Here is a 20,420-nt window from a genome sequence, read left to right on the forward strand (position 1 = left end):
AACAAAATTATTTTTATTGTGAATGAACTGTCAACCACTTAATGCAGCGATAGAACGACAAAAAAAAAAAAAAAAGGAAGAAAATACAGTATTAAACGTAGAAATGAAGAAATTTGATTTAGTTTCATTTTTAGATTAAAAATGATTCCACGTGAAAATCAAAGAAATTATCAGATAAACCTAAAGCAAGTCAAGAGACGAAATTATTAATTTTAATTATTTGAAATATTAACGACGAAAATATTTGAATATTAACAACGAGAAAAAAAATTGGTCAATGAAAATTTAGACAAACCAGAAAAAAGTTACCGATCTTATCACGATTATTTCTGCACACTTTAAATCAGAGTGATGCAGATTATAGTATTGCATATTTTAAAGTAATTACTCTTAAAGCTGAAAAAAAAAAACAAAGATTTGGCTTCAATCGATTGACGACGAATAATTGATTAAAAGTAATGGATTTACGAAGATCAGTTGAATTATTATGCCGATCAATGGGAGCATTTTACTTTCCTAATGAAATGAAAAACGAAATGAAAAAAACAAACTAAATAGTTTGGAAACCGAAAAGTATTTTTAAAAAAAAAAAAAAAAGGAAAATGAAAGTTGAAGAAGAAATAAAAAGTTAATAAATTTTCTGTTAAATCTTTTTTAAAAAAGTTTTTTGTCAAAAACAGAACCATCAGTGAGAAAAAGAATCTCACGATTAATACGATGCATGAGCAGCATCAATAGGTCATTTGAATACTTTGAATATATAAATGGAAGTAACTATTGCCATTTAACAAAAATAACTATTGTCATAGATGCATTTGAAATATGAGGTTGTGAATTTAGTTAAAAATGCAAAACACATGAAGAATTCAGAAGAGGAACCACATTCGTTCACTTTTTCTAATTTTGAGAAAAATTTTGTGTTATAAGACTTGATTGGTCTTTAACGCGAAATATTCTTAAACAGCCTATTGCCTGATAACAGTGGATTTTGTGAAATTGGAATCTGTGAATTTTTCCGTGTAGTTTTCATATATAACGATCATGTAATGCGAAGTATATTTGTTGTTTTCATATGAATTATTTATAATTGTGATTAAGCATCGGTGTTTAGTTTCTCCATTAACATCAGATAATATAGAGTAAAGTACAAGTTTCCATACAAGTCTTTTAAAATAAATGGAACTATTTGAAGTTTGTTAAAATAGAATTTTTTATGCCTTTAAAATAGCAAAAGTTTACGGTCTGACATCTTTGTATTCACACTAAATTTGCTGCTTTTGGAAATTAAGTTTAACAGATTTAATCGGATAGTTATTCTGGGCCATGTCTTGGAGGATCGAGACAAAGCAATATAATTAAAGTGAAGCATCGAAAATTTTTTTTAGAATTTTGTATTTTTGTAGGTCTAAATATGAAAGCTGTTTTAAATTCGATTTATTTCAAAATATATTTTCAATATAAAAATTTGTACTTTTTCGTTATTATTCGTTATAAAAAATGGAAAATCAAAACTCCAATCATTAACTGTAATCATGAAGAAATTCTTTTTTATTGAATGTACGAATTTTATCCAAGGCTTGAATGATAAATGGTCTAATTTTATTAAAGGCACAAATCCTTGAGTATCTTGGATAAAGAAGAACAATTTAAGAAGATTGACGTCAAGTAAACAAACGTCTGAAATAAGTTTACTGTGACCTATTAACAGTTTACCGTGACCTATTTGAGATTAACAGACTAGACCAGACCAAACTACGCAAATATGCGTCATTAGGTCTGGTTTGTTAAAGATTAGTGGGTGTTTTTTTGCAAATCTAAACAATGAAATGCGAACAACAACAAGAGCGATATAGAATGATGACATTTACTTAATCGAAAGCCCAAGGTTATTGCAATAACGCAAAGCAAGCAAAGCATTATGGTGCTGAAAAGAGGATGAGAAGCCGATTACATATAAGCCGGTAATGTTTTCTGAAATTTCTTTCTTGATGAAATTGAATTCAAGTTTGGGAATTTTTTGAGAACCAAGAGCACCAGAGATAGGAGCACCAGGGCTCGTCTTTTTTAACAAAGCTTTTTTAACAGATACCTCCTCAACCCTTACAGATACCTCCTCAACAAATATGTGCAATATTCCTACTGTTATGAGGCCGCTGGTTTCCTGAACAATTAAACAGTTTGTTCATAAAAAAATTCTTAGAATAAAAAAGCTTCGAAATATCCCTGAAAAATTATGAAGATTTTAAGAATCATTAAATGATTGATAATATGATTTAAACATTCATATGGATCTTAAAACAGATTGTTGAACATTGTAATAAACTGTTGCTTTCATTGGTAAAAGAATTCGTTAGGTAAAATACTCAGAAAAGTTGAAAATAATGCTGAAAAAGAGCAAAGTAAACTGACCATTGATTCAATTAAATATCTTTTTAAAAAAAATCATCATTTGTGGTCAATAATAGAGTAAATTATTGAGTTGGTAAGATAAGACAAATATACATGACGCATAAATGCAAAAAATAATAGCGTTAAAGAAGTTCCACGCAGAGAAGTTATACGTACAAAGCTGTTTAAAATTAATTCCAAAACTTTTCTGGTCTTGGAAAACCGAGATTTATTAATTACTTTTATGACGTTGTGACGCTGAAAAGATTTGTATCGCTTAGTTATACTTACAAATTCTGCGTGGGGCAGTTATTCAGCGTTGCTATGCTACATTAAAACGTTAAGCTCGAAATAAAAAGAGCAAATATTTAAAGAATTTGGTTTCGGTTTTAACATTACTAAAACATTTGTTATCAATATTCATCATAATAGTTTCCTAAAAATCTCCATTAAAAAAAAAAATAAGTTTGATTTTTTGAAAAGATAGGCGAGTTTTTCCTTTCTCAAATCGTAATGTTGCCGAATTATATGCCATTTGAGTTGTCCCGAAAGAATATGAACATAATAATATGACTTTGTATAAAATATTCCAGTAAGTAAATATTTGATAACAATAACTTGGTTAGTAAAGTAAATGTTTTATAAAGTCAAACCACTAAATGAACCGAAAGCTTGAAGATATCAAGTGCCTTGAATCCTAATTTGAATCCTGCACGGATTAATAAAAATCAGAGAGGAAAAAAAAATGCTTCTATGCGAAGTGTTTTTTATAGAAGACAACTCAATGGCAAACTTAGATTATTTATAAATTTTATTGAATACTAAACAAATTAAGCTAATTCAGGATAAAAATACAGGTAGTCAGTTGATGACCCTCAATAAATCGGACAGATGCTGTTACTGTTTTTTTATGACATCACCTCACTGTTGCTGAAACCTTTTTTTTTTAAAACACGATGATGAAAAGAGAAAACTTTTAAGGCACAATGAAAAACCTTTTAAAAATGTTTTCTCAAATTCGCCTGAACTAATATCATATCAATGAATAAATTTTTTAAATTTCCTTGTGATCATTCTTTTGAACTTCCAGAGGGCATTTTTTGAATGGGTACTTGGATGCATAACTTTTGTCCACATTACTCCTATATATGGGCTTGTCCATACTATATATGGCCGTAGTTTTTTTGTAAAACGTGAGGAAGGAGGAAGGTTCGTTAAGCACGTGGTTTAAAAGAAACAAAAAGGAATCTCTAAAATGTAAGGCAAATTTTAAAAATATAAAATTTAAATTTTTAATTTTCTTTTTCATGTCCGAAAACTATTTAGAAGAAGCATATATATAAACTTTATTTAACAGAAGCTTATTTAAGAAATAAGTATAGCAAATATATATTTTTATAAACTACACTAAAACTGTCATTTTGATCCCAACGTGTAGACAATACAAATAGTTGCAACTGCAACAATTTATCATTTGATTTTTTTAATAGTGGTAATAAGAATGAAATTGTCTCTCCATTGATGAACAGATTCTTCAGAGTAAAAAAGAAAGATTATTTGTTGTGTATAGGATACAACCGTGGAATCAATACAAGTTAAAACCATTCAAGAAACCTGCAGATATTTTTATTAACTATTTAACAGTAACAATAAAAGTAGAAAACATAAAAACAATTGCCTGATGCATTTCGGTTTCAACGTCATAAATTTCTACATTTAATCATTCTTTTACCTTTTAAAGACTTCACAAAAAAATAGAGATTCTTCTATATGTTTGAAAGATTTTAAATACATTTTCATTATACTCGAAAATGCCCGTTAAAAAAAAAGGTTAGATTTACAGTTTAAGGCTTGATTTAATTTTAGGACTTTTTCTGTTTAATGAAGTCCTCTCATAAAGAACTTTGTGATCCCAGGGGGAGGTAGAACTTCTGTCTGAGACTCTCCTCTTCTTCTCCTCTTGCTCCGCGCAGTCAGAAACTCAATTCTTAATAAAGTTATGAAGCTCTCAGTTCAGAGTTCATAAATTCCCTCCCCATAATGACTGTAAATTGAGACATTTTCAGAGTTTTGGCTCTTATTGAAGTTTTTGATTTATTCAACTACTTGGTGCTCACTCACCCATTCACCAATTCTGATAAAGTAATTTAAAATTTTAGTCTATGTATGTGTGTCTTTTTGTGTGTATAAATGTTTTTAATGTAAATAACAATTGAAATATGTTATCATTTTATGTAGTCTTTTAGCGGGCGTATACGGGTATCTTAAAGGTAAAAGGAATGGGCTTGATTATTATGCTTATATCTACCGTTAATAAGCGAGGTTCGGCACTCTAACTCGTATTTTATCCAGTTTATTTTATCCAGCCTAGCCTATTCCTTTCTTTTAAATGGAAACAAAAATTTATGAAAAAAAAGAAAAAAAAAACAAACCTGAGGAAAGGTCTAACAGGTTGGTTAACACTTGTTCATAAAGTTTAAATGCTAAATTGTAAGACTAATTGTAAACCTCATAACTTTCAGTAAAAGCTATCAAAGGCTTTTATAAGCCTTTAATACACTTATAGTAAAACAAATATTTATGATATAGTTACTATTATAGGTAATATAAGACTGATAATAAATATCTTTGACAGTGGCATCATTTGAGACAGATATGAGGCATTTGTCTATTAAATTTTATAATAAAAGACAATCGTTAGATATTATAAGGTCTCATAGCTTGAAAGATTCTACATATACTAATATATCATTTTATCATTTAGTAAATAAATACTATATATGGTTTTAATCAGGGCTACTTGTTGTTTTTTAAGATCTCATGTTTGTCTTTTCAAATCTTTTTGTTCTCGTATATATATATATATATATATATATATATATATATATATATATATATATATATATATATATATATATAATATATATATATATAATATATATATATATAATACATATATATATATATATATATATATATATATATATATAATATATATATATATAATATATATATATAATACATATATATATATATATATATATATATATATATATATATATATATATATATATATATATATATATATATATATATATATATATCAATCTTTATAATATAGGCTGAAATAGGTTAAAAAGACTGATGCCAGTTGCGATCAATTATTGTCTGAATGCATTGATATTTGTAGCACCAATGTATGTGTAAATGGTTTGTTAAGGATTTTCAGATCTAATTGTCATCACCTACCAAAGACTTCACAATCTTAGGCACACTAGTTCATACCATAGAAATAAATGCTAGAGAATATCATTATCTCAGTATAAGAAAAGATCTTGAAAGTATTTTGAAGAATAATGTATAAATTGATACAAAAATTAAGTTTCTACTTTAATGTAGATAATCTTTCAAGTTTCAAGTCATCTGGACACTAGTTATGGCTAAAAACTTCCTAATTTTCTGTCTTTAACTCATCTAAAATAGCTTTGTATGAGTATGAAAAGCCAACTGCAATAAAATATATGGTTGGATAGCATATGGTACAGCAAGTTCTTATTTGATTTCAACAAGACCTGATAGTAAGCTACAGGCTGGTCAATATGTTAAAAGAGATGATGACAACAAGTGTCATCTTCACTCTGTGACATCATTGTATGAAATATATAGTCTAGACCTTATCAGATAATTTTCATTAGACAATATCCATCTAGTTTGTTTAAGAGCAATGCATTGGATTTTATATTGTTTTAAAGACCCATATTCACATATATTGTTTTAAAGGCTCATATTCACATATATTGTTTTAAAGGCTCATATTCACATATATTTTCAGGAAGATCATCTGCTTCAAACTTTACAGAAATTTCAAATCTTTTAAGTCAATTTAGAGAAAATTTATGCAGCCATGGGATTTAACTGAGGCTAATTGTTAGAAGGCAACAGAAATTAAAACTTTTCTTTTAGATACTGCTATTGTTATTCTTAAGAATGTTTTAGACCTAAAAACATACATTGTTTTTTAAGTTTTGTGCTTGCCATTCATATGTCATGTGAAGAGAATAATAACTTAAGGCAGAGTTATTTGAATTCTACAAAGGAATTAACCAAACAAAATTGGGGTCTATATTTAACAAAAATTTTTGGAATTAACCATCCCTGGTAAAAATATGAATTGTTGGAGTGTAATGCACTGTAAAACATTTCAAAGTTGTCCACAATTTTATGGAGTTTTTTTTGATTAAAAATTTTTTATTTTAGTTTTTAAATAGTGTTTTAAGCTGTAATCATTAATGTAAGAATTCTATAACATTTTGCATAAATATCCACTGTTTTTGTTTAGACTGTACAGCACTACTGTCATGATTAAAAAAAATTACCCAAAAAAAAAATGTAGCACCATCTCACTGGGTTAACTCTAACAGTTATGTTGTGTATTTCTCCCAAAAAGGATACAAAATGCCGTTGATTCTGTCATGTATGTTCCAGAATGGACTGTGTCAAAACCAGGATGGCAAGAATTCAAATACATATTGTATTCTGGCACAGTAGAAACTTGTTGCCAGATGCTACATTTTCAAGCAGAAGATGTGGTTGAAAATTCATGTAATTATGTCTACTTTTTTTTGAATGTTTGCCAGATTGTATTAATGTGGTTTCTATGTATCATAACATTTGTGTTGTGTATTGATAAAAAGAACTTACAAACCAGAAGCAAAGCAGTTAGTCCAGTGCTTAATTTCACTTTAACACCATCTTCGTCTTTTTAAGTTATTGTATCAAATTATATTTCAGAAACACCTTTAAACTTCAAAATTCACAGTTTAAGTTTCACAGTTGGGTCATCATTGAAACCAGCTGACACTTTTGAAACAATGCATTCTAAATTGATTATGTCTTCAAAAGTAGGCAATGGTGGTTCCTCATTTAAGGAAATGTCAATAAAACTTATGTAAATTTTGAAAGTTATCAGCAAAAGTTTGTTAAATGTTCTTTTTTATATAGATGAAATGATAAATTTTTAGATTTTTTCATCGCTAGATTTTTAACTATAAATACGTTTTAAAACCATGTTCTAAATAATAAATAGTCCAATGAACTGGTATTGATTGTATTTATATTTATTTACATGTATTTAGTACATAAGAAAAAGAACAGTTTAAAATTGTTTGAAAGTAAAATGTTGAAATATTTAAATGATTATCAGAATTTTAGTATACAATATTCAAAGAATTGGCAAATGAGTTCAAGCAGATAAAAGAAAACCCAAAAAAGATTCTTGATCTCTTGGATTCACTATAAAGTAATTTTGAAAAAGTAACTGGAGTATCAACTTTAGGCTCAACTGAAGCAAGCGTACTTATGAAGCCAGTTGATTCATTGGAGAAGTTGAAGATGGGGAGGAAGAAAAGTGAAACTTTTGTAAAATAGGCAGGTTGCAGAAGGTACTTGTACTTAAAACAATCATTTTTTAACGTTCTTTTATTCTATTCTGCAATTCTTTATTATAAATAAATATTAATTATAAGTATTAATAACAAATATTTTGCAATTGTAGTGTTTTCTTCTTTAAGCGTCAGTAACTTGTGTCAAAATGAATGTGTCTTATGTCTTCTGATTGTAATCAAATGAAGCAACAGTTTTTTTAATTTTACAAAAGAGAGTTAACTAATTCTTTGTTTTTATCAAATTGATTACTGGTTATGTTTTACTTTCGTGTATAGGTTCGTCAAATTAGGACAAATTAGGTGGTCCTCATCTGAGAAGAATTATTAAGAATGTTTCTGATTGCTTAATGAAAGGTAGTGTCCATCATTTTTTTTAGCAAAGATGGAATGAAAGGAAAGTGGAAATTTCTAAGTACAACACTTTACAAATGTTTAAAAAGTAAGATTTTGTAAATTTCCCTCGTTTTGAGCTATCAATTGGTATCTTTTAGCATTCATTTAGAAATTTATTACACTATCACATTTTCTATTAATACATTTTTATTATTTGTACATTCAGGGCTGCATTTAATAGGTCAAATTACCATGTATAAATATATATATATATATATATATATATATATATATATATATATATATATATATATATATATATATAAAAATTGTCCTAATTTGTAGAAACTATTCACGAAAGATAATCTAGAGATTTACCGGATGAGTGCAGCCGGTAAAAGTTTTCAACTGTAAACACAAAAGGATTTGAAGTTGAACGTTGGAGAGTTCTTAACTGAATAACTTTAAGACTTCAAAAGACTCGTTTCAAAATCTTCAACTTCATTTGAATGATAGCTTTGAATACCAATTAAATGGGAGCTAAAAAGTTTATATGCAAAGTTTGTACGCCATATTTATCTTTTCTTTCAAAATAATTGATATGATTTGGTTGTATATGCTAAACAAGCAGTAGTGAATGCACACCACCACCACTAAGAATGGGAAAGTTATTAACGGCGGTTAGAAGATGATGGCAACATAATGGCAACACAGCTTAAGATTTGTGTTGTTGAATTTGGAAAAAATAATTCAAAATGATATTTTCTTATCTTCATATCTTATTTTATAAGTATTATTATATATTATATATCACTAATATTCTTATTTTATCTAATATTCTAAATTTTTTATTTTGTTATCTTTAGTTTTAAAATAAATATAACATTTAAACTCTATATTATATTATTGTTATTATATAATCATTTATATCTTAATATTATATTATTAAAAAATTTGAGACTAAATTAAAATCTTAGAGGGTCATAAGAGACCTGGATTTGACTTTTACAAATATTTCAATAAAGCAAATCAATGTTTTTTTTGCTTAGCAGTTTGTTTTTTGAAAAATAAATAAACCTCTTAACCCGAATAGTAATAGCCAGGCAAAAAAATTTACCCTAAGTGTTACAGTGGAGCGCTGTGGGTTATGTCTAGTATGTCTTCATTCTGTCTATTATTTGGTTTAGTCCAAAAATACGTCTTGCTATCAAATCAAGTTTGTTTCCCATCAAAATGCTGATCAAAAGTTGATCGAAATTTTAGCTTATGATTTAATTTGCCATCAACTTTCTTTAAATTTCAATTTTCAGAATTCTTTTTTTTAATCTTTTTTTGAAGTATATCAATTAAAACATGTCAAATAGAACAGAAGAAAAAAAGGAATAAAAATGAGAGGTCGACAACCAATCAGTAGTTTAAAAAAACTGATGTACTGCGGACAATAAGAGTTCTAGGCGTTCCAGTGCTACAAATATCACCCCATCTTGATAAAATTTACAGGATTGATAAAGTATTCAACAAAAAGAGATTGCACAGGAACTTAATACGGCTCTTTTGAAATACGTATATTACTGCCAGATTGTGAAATGCATGATTATTCGACCGAAAGCAATGCTACTACGCTACTGCCAGAAAACTCTTTAAAAAGTTATGAGTTAAAAAAGAAATATTTAGTAACAAATCAAACCATATGGTCGATAATAATAGAATTGAGTCATTATTCGAAGATATGATGAAAAGTTTCATAGTCGATTTCTTGAGCTATAATTACTAGGAAGAGGAGGCTCAGTAGGATTTAAAGTTGCATTGCTGATTATTGGTCCTGAGCACCACCACTTAACATGCGATAGCCGAAAAATTCAACATAGATAAAAAGAGAAGCTTGAGAACCTTAGATTCCGTTTAAGGACATTATGCTATGTACCACAAATAAAAAATAGCAATCCCTTGGTTTGAAGAAAACAACATTTCGGATGCAGCGGCTCGATCCTCTGATATAAACATCATCAAGAATGTTTGGACAGTTGAATCTAAATCTAAATGGAACATTTAAATGCATTTGTCCACAGGGGTACTCTTTCAATTACTCAATTTTGGAATGCCAAGGTAAATAAATATCCATAGAGCTTTGGTTTTTGAAGGACAATTAAATCTAGCACTAATTCTAATTAACAACAAAAATTCTGATCAACCGCAAACTGACAAATGCTGCAGCATAAGTCGATTCTCTCAGAGAAAGTCGTTCAACAGTTTGTTAATGGAATACTGTGAAAAGCTTTTCAATTCTATAAGATGATGAGCTGAACTTTGTATCAAGAACAAAGGCGGCCATAATCCTTATTACCTCATTTTATTCCTTACTCATTACCCATAAGCATTTCGTGAAAGCTTTCTCACATCAATAAACCAGGTCGTTTGCTATTACGGCATAAAAAAAAAACAAGATAAAAATTTCTTCCCTAAAAACTTTGGCGTTATCTTTTTCAGTATTTTAAAAATTTTTTAAAAAGTTTTTTGGAAAAGAAATAAAATGAAAATTTCGTTTTGCTTCTTTAATTTTTTTGAATCATTATTTACACTACATAAAAAAATTTATGCCACTCACACACACACAAAACCAAATGCAGTAATAAAAGTTATTTGTATTAACTATGAAGAAGTGAACTAGAATTGTATATAACGCACACCTTAAACAATAATTTTCTATTTAAAAAATAAACTTCAGTAAAAATTTGAAGTTCAATTAGAAATCACCATGTTATCTTTTAACTTTAAATTCTTTTTTATTTTTTCTAAGAACTCTAAAGCCAATTTGTTGTAAGTACTCTTTTTCGTTTCGTGCCATACTTCGTAAAGATCTGGCCAACCATTAATTTCAAGGACTATGACACCTTCCTGTTCGGAGTCTAACAAGTCAACACCAGCTACTAACACATCTTCACCTAACGCTTTCACTGCGTTTTCAGCTACTTGTTTAAATATTTCAAACTTGGGATGGTCCATACGAGAGTAAAAACGGCATCCGTCACCAAAACTGGCGTTAGAACGGAAGTCTCCATTTGTGTCCACATACTCGATCATGCCATAACATTTGGCATTAAAACACAACACTCTTAGCGACTTACCGAAATAATCAGGTATATATTTTTGCATCAACAAATGTTCGCCTTTCCACAAAGACTTTCCGATTGTATTTACAACGCTTGCATTATGATCCAACTTCAAGATGCTGTCACCGCAGTAGTCATTGAAAGGTTTAATTATGCACGGAAGGACATCTAAGGTATCAACAAGCTGCTGGGTACTTTTAATCTCAAATGATTGATATGTATCGGGTATTGCTATTTTGGCCTTTGCAAAATGAACTGCTTGCAATAGCTTATTATTCAAAATCAGCTCCATATTGTGCGAATGTAAACACGCAACGCCTTTCTCTTGCATGATTTTAACTATATTATAATATGCGTCCATGTTGATTTTCTTACGATAACCGTACGATAAAAAGCCATCTAGTTCGCATTTCTCTTTGTTTACGAAAACGTCAATGCCATTAGTGCTTGCCTTAAAAAAAATTTCATCCAGCCTAAACTTGACTACTTCTGCACCTTGATGTTTCAGATAATTACATATAACATCATCCAATTCACAGTAGAAAACTATGTCGTCATTAATCAAGTAACCAATTTTGATAGGTCGTTGTAACGGCTGATATACTTTTGGTACTGGTATTTGTGTTGAAATGGCCGATGGCAAGAGATGTAAATAGCGCACTAAAAGAAGCTTTACTTGCTTTTCCGTTTCGCAATTGACTAATAACTGTTTAAACGCTTCTAATTCTATTTCGTCTAAGTTTTTGTTTAAAAACTCTATTTGAATTTCGATACTTTCAGAAAATTTCGCCTCTCCGTCCATTTTTGAATTATTATTAATGTAAAAACTATTCTACTAATTTCATTGAGGGCTGTTTTTATATCGAGAAAGTACAAAGAAGCAAGTTTCTTTCAATGAAATGTGTTGAAGCGTGGCAAATGATTGTTCTGTAATTTTACACAATCAGCTCGATGTGAAAAAAAAAATAGCCAATCAAAATGGCTCGACTTCGAAACGCATTTTTAAGATAAATTTCATTTTTTTAAGCTTGTTATTTATACACGTTAAACCCACTCTACTGAACTTTGTTTTGGATAAAACCGTACGATGAAGGCCGTAATCAGATTGAAGGAAATTCAACACGTCACCATGACAACATATTGGCCATTCTACAAATGTAATAAGCTAAAAATAATTTCCAAAGAAGTCTGGTATTAGACTAAGTTTAACAAAAATTAAAAATAAAAATGTTACCATAATGTAAAGTAGCGGTAGCATATAATGTAAACTTCAATGTAAGTAAAAATTGTAATTATGCAACATTTCGTCATTTTGTAAGCAGAAGTAATCAGCTAGTTTAAAACAAGTACACCGACGAAAACAGAACAAACTGGTTATGTTTAAAAGATGGCTCAACCAAATTTTTCCTGCAACCATCACAGTTCCGAACAGTGCTAAACTAGTCTAAATGGAGTGTTTTTACACTCCATCATTTGAGGTTTATTTGATCCGCCTCTTATCTTTTTTTTAAATCGAACGCCGTCATGAAAGTTGAAGGTGAAGGATTGTATTAAGAATAAAAATAACTTTTGTGCGCGCAAATTTTTTAATTTAAAATTTTAATGTGCGCAATTATTTTTAACGTGACGTCAGCAACCTCTAATAGCTTTCGCAAAAATTCGAAAAGCGACAAAACGCAAAAATGCATTTTTTTAAGGGTTTCCCAATCTCAAAAACCGCAAAAAGAAGATCGAAGCTTTTAATGTTGCTCATCGCCAATATCTTCAAATGAATGAAACATAAATCTGTAAATATATATTCAATCCACTCTAAAAATCCACTCATAATAACATTCTTTCTCAAAACCTCATTTCTTTATCACTTTAATCTATCAATTAAAGCGACATTTTTTAAACTTGTACTTCGTGTAAAACAGATCTAAATTTCGTAATTTAATACCTTGTTCTCCCGGTTTGACTAAAGCGCCAAAAAACTAAACTGGATTTTTTTTTCTTTTGATGAAAAAATGAAACTTGGTATAAAACGATTGCTTAAACTTCAAGAACATTACCTACTTATAAACTGTATGGTATTCCTATTTTTAAGAGCAAAAAGCTTATTTAAAGGCTGTTAAAAAAACTGTGAAAACGAATGTTTTATCAATCAAGTGTTGAAGGCTTGCTGTATCTGTATGGATAGTTACTCAATACTAGTAAATCGAAACTATTTAATTCCCTCACCATATACAAACAGAGTTTTAGAATTTCACATTTCACATCCTTGGTTGGCCTCGTCTCTTCAGACGAGGCCAGCATATAATAATTGAAACAATAACACTTTCGTTTTGCAGTTCTAAGCGCTAAAAATGCACTTTTAAATTTATACTGCGTAAGATAAGCTGATTAAAATGAATTCTTGTTGATCGGGTTCAATAACTTAAGTAGAAAGCTATTTTTTCTATCATAACAGGAGTGATAAAAATCAAATCCTATTTCGAGTTTCAATATTTATTGGAAAATATTTTTGAAACCACCAAACTTCATTGTTTTAAAACATTTTGAGTTACTTTTTTAAAAATACTTTGAAATGCATGTTAATACTCTTAACTAAATACCCTTTTAAATGTACTTATAAATTGTATCTGTATTCAATCTTTAAAAACTGTTGGTTTTTTTTTTTTAATTTCTAATGACGTCATTGTTTCTTGAAACCCATTTTTATTGCGAAACTTCCACATTTGTTTAAGGAGAGTTTTTCTCCATTGAAAATCTTCGACGCTTGTTTTGTTGATATTTCCAACAAAATAAACATTTTTAAAAATAAAAATCTACCAGAAAAAATATATCTGATTCTATGGTATTTACAGAAAATCGTTACAAAAAAACTAAAACTTTAACTTAGAGGAAATGGGAAAAAATTGCCTAATTTTAAGTAATTCTAATTATTTTTCCATACAATGAAACATATTACACATTTTAGTGCGATAGTTACAATATAAGTATGACAAAAACTTAAGGTATCTAAATCTTCAAATTAGAAGGCAAAAAATATGTCAATCATTTTATCACCCAAATATTAAATTTTATCCTTAATATTTAATTACTCCAATTAAGTTTATTAATTAAATTACTTTTTCAGCTTCAACTGATGATGGTGTTAACGTTTTTCAAGCACAGTGCAATTTTTTAAGCATATTTGGACAATCATTTGATCAAAAAATGCATCCTTTTCTTTTTTGAGGCAAGGCAAAACATTTGAGATAGCCTTGTTCTTTATTAAGTTCAAACTTTGGGCTGGGAAATGGCCAAATTCTTCAGCCTTGCTCTTTCTTTTTGTAAAGATTCTTTAATTACAACAATAAGGCTTTACATTCATTTGTAGATGTATCTTTAGGATCATATAAAAGACAAGAGTAAATATCTTTTGTTATCATTTGGAAGTTCTTTTTTTTCTTTGGATAGTTAAAAATGGAATCTTTTTAAGCTTGATCATACTGATTTGGTGCCCATAAATATCTTAAAAGGCCTGCAATTCCAATATTTCTTCTTTCAGAAATTCTTTTCATCATTGAAATAAATTTCATTGTCAAGAAAATCCTTTTATTTTGTTAAAATAAACGCATAAGTTTTTTCAGTTCTAAAAAGAGTGATATCTCTTTTACAAAGGATAATAGATTCAATATTTTCGAAACAGATAAACAATAATTTCTTTTACAAAAGACGATAAACTTCAATAATCTCTAAACAATCTCACAAACCTCTAGCAGTTTTATTTTTATCAGTTTTTAGCATTTCTGATACATTCAAATACTCTGTTTCCCTAACTACTGGTTCTATTTCAAAAAATCTTGAAACCATTTTAAACATTGAATTCCAATGTGTCTATGTATACAAAACTAAAACCAACTGTTTCCCATAATCATTAAGACAAAAGCATTGAAGATGATTTCTTAGAAGTGACCTTTAAAAAACCTTGAAAATTTTATATATATATATATATATATATATATATTATATATAATATATATATGTGTGTATATATATATTATATATAATATATATGTGTGTATATATATATATAATATATAATATAATATTGGTTAAGTGGTAACTCTTCTTAATTAACATAAATTTGATAATTAGCTTCATTATTATCATCGCTTACTTCTTAATTGTCTTCTTCTACATTGTCACTACAAAAATCTTTCTCTCCTACGAGATCATTTGCTTTTTTACAGAGTACATCAACTGCTGCCAAAAAAGTTTCATTATAATAACATAGTTGAAAGTTATGAGACCATGTTCCAGTTTTTTTTATTACACTGGTTCTATCTGTAGCTAATCCAAAAACATGATTATTAAGATTAAACTTAAAAATTTCAAGCTTTGTTTCAATCAATTTAAGATTATCTTCAAGTCTTCATTAAGTCAACAATCCTTATCAACCCAAGGCATTAAACTGAATTGTTTGACAAGTGTGAGTTTAGACATAATATCTTTGAATCTTATTGAAATACATTTATCCAAAGTCAATAGAAATATATCATTATTCTCAATTGTTTTTGATAAATCATGAGCCGTCTTTTTAAAAGTTTTTTCCTATTCCAAAAACATTGAAGTCATAGCTTGCCTTGAATTTTAAGACCTTGATTAGCCCATTTATTGAAAATTTATAAATAGGAACATCATAAACAGTAGCCATTCGAACCAAAACAAGTTCAGAAGAACTGGCAACAAGTAAAAAGGACTTATGTATGGATCAGGGCTTGAATTCGAACTTAAGGTTGATCCTGACGTTGAAGTATGGCGAGAAATTCCTGTCACTCTTTTTTTATCTTTATATTTTCTACTTTTCCTAAATGATAAAGTAATGCTGTTATTGCTTGTTTTGTCTTAAAAGTTGAAGGACAATACTTGCAGTTAACATTTTATCTCTTGTTGAAATTAATAAATAGTTCCAAATTTCAAAATATTTTATTTTATTACTTTTTAATATTACTAGAAATATATATAAAACAAAACTAGTTAAATAAAAATAACATATAAGTACTTGAATTAATTTGAAAACAAAAAAAATAAATTTTTTGTAGTGTATCATGCCATTGAAGTCGGTAAATATGATAAAACAAAGCCGAGAAATTATCAAAATGTGTAAACAAACAAAAAAACGGCAACGTTTTATTTTCAGGGTGGCTGAATACAAAATTGAAAATCGAACTACTTTTGTACAAGTTTTTCTAAAATATTAATTTTTTGTTTAATTTGACAAAAAAAAAATTACTTGATTTTATTAAAGTTTAGTAAATTAAATATATACTTAAGTACTTAAGTTATTTGAAACAGCCCTTCTTTAAATACGCTGATAATGCATTTGTCGGCAAAAATTAATTGGTCTGTTTTTTTTTTTATCATTTAATTATCAGCTTATCTTTAAAAAACGTTGCTGAAAATAAAATACTTAGAAAAAAAAATGCTAAAAACCTGGCCTATAGGTAAATAAATGATTTGGATTCTTTTGAACAATAAGCGGAGATTCAAGCTAATTCTATGATGTCAGATTTGGAAAGAGCAAACCCTTTTGAGGTTATGCAATTCACTCCTATTTTTTGGAGGGCGAGATTTATTTTTATGGTGGTAGGCGTCGAAAAAAATTGGCCCCAGGCCAATTTTCTTGTATTTTGAGTTATTTATATGATCCAAATCGTTTTGTATCTAAAGTTTAAAAGTGTAATGACAATAGCATTATTTACTTACTAGTTGTGTGTAATAATGGATTCTTTAAAAAAAATTTTTCCTTACTGAATCTTTTACTTTCTTTTGAAAATGGTTATAGAAAAGATTTACAACAGTATATAATGAAAATCTGATTCTTCACTCTTGCTACTGGTTACAAGTATAATTACACTGCTGAAATGATTTGTAAAGATTTTTAACTGATATAGAAAAAGTAAAATGTCTTAATAGAAGAAACAATGTTAGCCATAACACTAAAAAGACGACAAATAAATCATACGGAGGCATATTACTCCACCTCTAGATAAGATTTTCAGGTAGTTATTATCAAGAACGTGGTGTCGGTAAAAACCCATTTTATATTCACAAATTTGACCAGCAATAATAATTGCTATTTCTATGTTATCGTCAAAAATCTGACATCCTCAAAAAATCTCTTCAAGTAAAAAAAAAAACTATGTCTTGCATAAACTCTTTTAGAGCAGACTGTGCTTTGAGGTCCGGGAAACATTTTCTTCCCAGAAATTAATACCATCCTTTAGCAGAGCTCTTAAAGGCTCTTATAGATTCAATTCTTTCTAAACAAATAAAAAATAATTTATTTGTTGGTTTAGAAAATATATTAGAAATCTGCCGCTGTTCAGGTTTTCTTTACTTACCAAAATTAGGCTCCAAATGATCACTTTGTAACCCGGAAGTAATCACATATAAACGTGCTTCTTCAAACAAATCATTAATAAGACTTTGACAATATAAAATATGTGTAGATCTATTATTTTGGAATGGATCCATTAATTTCTTTTTTCAACTATAACCAGTAATAGAAACTTCAGGTGATGACCTAACAACATGAAGAAAATCTGTAAAATTTACTTTCTGAATTTTCATCAATATGCCCGTCTCGAAGACATTGGATTCCATTTTTCAAATACATATCCACAAGAAGCAATGAATTTGAAAAACATAGTAGGGGAGTCTGTTATACCTCTGACCACTTACGGGGGCTTATTACTTTTTTCAAGGAAAAGTGAACCGTTACAATAGCCTGTGTAGAAATGATCTTAAACCTTCTCCTAACAGCTGCAGTCGGTGTCACATCTGCAGTGCTGCAGTCACATCGTTCAAACCATCCAACGAAATAAGTCATCGAACGAAAGACCAATACTAATTATCACAAAAAGTGCAGAAAATTTCGTAACGGCGACGTCATTTTGGACGACAAATCCTTTTTTAATGGCGACGTCATTTTGGATGACAAATCCTTTTTTACTACTTCTTATTCGAACAAAAAAATAATGCTGGTTTTTCGGTCAAGCGATTTCAACAACAATGTTCTCAAAAATGTCAAATACAAATGGAAATCCAAATTTAAGATGCCTTGTTGCCATTATTGCAGCCGAGAGAAATTTCGGGCCCTGGGGAAGTATTCTTAACGGGCCCTCATTATGATTAATTATATACCCAGAACCACTAGAAGCGTCCTCTGGTCATTGAAAACTAAAAATGAAAATTAATTAAATCTTTTAAAAGTCAAAAGTATTTAAATCTTTTGAAAGTTATTTTAAAAATTATTTGTACACACACAGGGCCCCGGGAATCTTCCCTGTCCAGCCCCCTCCTCTCGGCGGCCATGGTTGCCATCTGCCTGAGTTATAGTACTAATGTTGCTGTATCGTATACTTTTTACAGAATGAAAATATCTTCATTGATTTAGAAGACTATATTGAAGTTGTTTCATTAACTTGTGGTGACTATTATTATTATCTTAAAGACTATTCGTTGAAGACTATTTTAAATTAGTCTCCAGTAATAACCTTTACAGGTTTACGTGTGCGCGGTCAAATTAACATTTTTTGACCTTTTTTTCTAAACACCTTAAAGTTTTAACTCGTACACCAGGTATGGCATGTGTTTTCATTAGTTTATATTTTGTAAATTTCCATAATTACTTAGAAAGAAGAAAAATCAACTTTAAATAAAATTTTTTGCTTTTAATGAAAATTTATGCTTTACTCTAGTGTTCGTGCATGTTAACGAGTGTCGAAAAAATTTGGCGTTTTTTTTTTTTTTTTTACGTATCTCATTTAATTTTAATGATATTGGTTACATTTTTAAAAAGATACGCGTTTTGTTAAACAATTTTCGGTACCGTGGTGTGACCTAACAAAGTCCTATGCTATAAGAAAGTGCTAATTTTTAAAAAGAGAAAAAAATTTAGTGATTTTAACTAAATAATAGTTTGTTTTAAATATACGAAATTTGTTATTTTTTGAATTAGGATTTTCTAAAAGAATAAGACTGTTGGGTCGCACGACGCTAAATCGGTATTCGGTAAACAAATTTCGGTATTTTTTTTTTTTTTTTTTAATGGTTGTTCTATGGATAAGCAGTGATTCATGAATTTCCACGGTAGACAAATACCAATCGAATTACCGTGCATTGTTTTCATGATTTTTTTATGAAACCTTTCCGTTTTTTAGAAGTCCATGGAATTTTAATTGGCAAAACACCATGTTAACCAATGACGCATGAATTTTACACGTAACAAATAAATTAAAATATCTTTGAGTTTTTTTTTTTTTGATATATGGAATGCGATCGTGGAATGAGATTATTAAATGAAATCCAATTAAAATATTGTCATATCCTACAAATCTTTGAAAAAGTTCATAAAACACCACTGTTTTATTGAAAGTAAATGCAAAATTAAAAGCCATTTAAAAAAAGCTGCATCATTCGCAATTATCAAAATATCAATAATATACATGTATAATATTGATTGCTTAGAAACATATTCAATGAAAAATCAAAAGCAATAATTTGAAACTAAAATATTGGAATTGACACAAAAATGTTGTTCTAAAAATGTAACAATTTACGCTGTTGATGTTTAAAAGCTTCAACAAATCCAAAAGAGAATCATCGATTCAATAATGTAGCCAAAAATATCAACTGGGCTTCTATATATTGTTAGCAGCCAATCAAAGATAAAGTAATGCACAAAACATAACTGAAAACAGGTATCAAAATCTACACTGTGAGGAGGGAAAACGCGAAAAATTAAAAATATCATCTTAAAGTTTTACCCGGCTCTAACATCTAACATTCGATCGAAAAAAAAAGCGACTCAGCCAAATGGCCAGGTAGACGCACATGTTCAATTAAAAAAAAGATAAATCAGTCACGCGACAAATGCTGAATACTGTTTTCCCAAAAAAAAAACGAACAGAAATAAAATTTTAACTAAACTAATGAAATAATCTTAGTTTAATTAATAAGGTTTACAAAACTTCTGTAGCCATTCTGAGACAAACACTAATTGAAAGAAAAGGGGTTAAACCTGTTTAGAGGACCATGTCTTAAAGGTTAAGAGAAAAGAAGTATGCGAACTTGAGGATAAGATCCATCGTCTATACTAGAACTCAAGAAACAT

At 28.8% G+C, this 20,420-nt stretch overlaps 1 protein-coding gene and 1 long non-coding RNA gene across 9 annotated transcripts; one reads left to right on the top strand and one right to left on the bottom strand.

The window, feature by feature from the left end:
* Positions 1 to 755: 755 nt before the first annotated feature.
* On the top strand, positions 756 to 8,926 carry LOC149880489 (uncharacterized). Of its 6 annotated transcripts, none has more exons than XR_016446200.1 (5): positions 764 to 4,839; positions 6,728 to 6,990; positions 7,180 to 7,829; positions 8,109 to 8,271; positions 8,511 to 8,926. It is a non-coding gene; the product is annotated as an uncharacterized LOC149880489 (long non-coding RNA). The 6 variants fall into 6 exon arrangements; XR_016446199.1 differs by having other exon boundaries at positions 848 to 4,839; positions 7,592 to 7,829; XR_016446201.1 differs by having other exon boundaries at positions 851 to 4,839; positions 7,724 to 7,829.
* Positions 8,927 to 10,702: 1,776 nt separating this feature from the next.
* On the bottom strand, positions 10,703 to 13,548 carry LOC149880490 (uncharacterized). 3 transcript variants are annotated; one of them, XM_090070389.1, is made up of 2 exons: positions 13,496 to 13,548; positions 10,703 to 12,424 (listed from the first exon to the last, which is right to left on the bottom strand). In XM_090070389.1, exon 2 carries the CDS (start codon positions 12,075 to 12,077, stop codon positions 10,905 to 10,907), a length of 1,173 nt encoding a protein of 390 aa, XP_089926515.1. In that variant the 5' UTR covers positions 12,078 to 12,424; positions 13,496 to 13,548; the 3' UTR covers positions 10,703 to 10,904. The 3 variants fall into 3 exon arrangements, with proteins under 3 accessions (XP_089926515.1, XP_089926513.1, XP_089926514.1); XM_090070387.1 differs by lacking the exon at positions 13,496 to 13,548 and adding an exon at positions 12,510 to 13,393; XM_090070388.1 differs by lacking the exon at positions 13,496 to 13,548 and adding an exon at positions 13,215 to 13,232.
* Positions 13,549 to 20,420: the final 6,872 nt, after the last annotated feature.

This window comes from Hydra viridissima, unplaced genomic scaffold (assembly GCF_058129835.1).
Source record: "Hydra viridissima isolate aposymbiotic clone 2 unplaced genomic scaffold, HvirCarnegie_v1 scaffold_13, whole genome shotgun sequence".
NCBI classification, from domain to species: domain Eukaryota; kingdom Metazoa; phylum Cnidaria; class Hydrozoa; order Anthoathecata; family Hydridae; genus Hydra; species Hydra viridissima.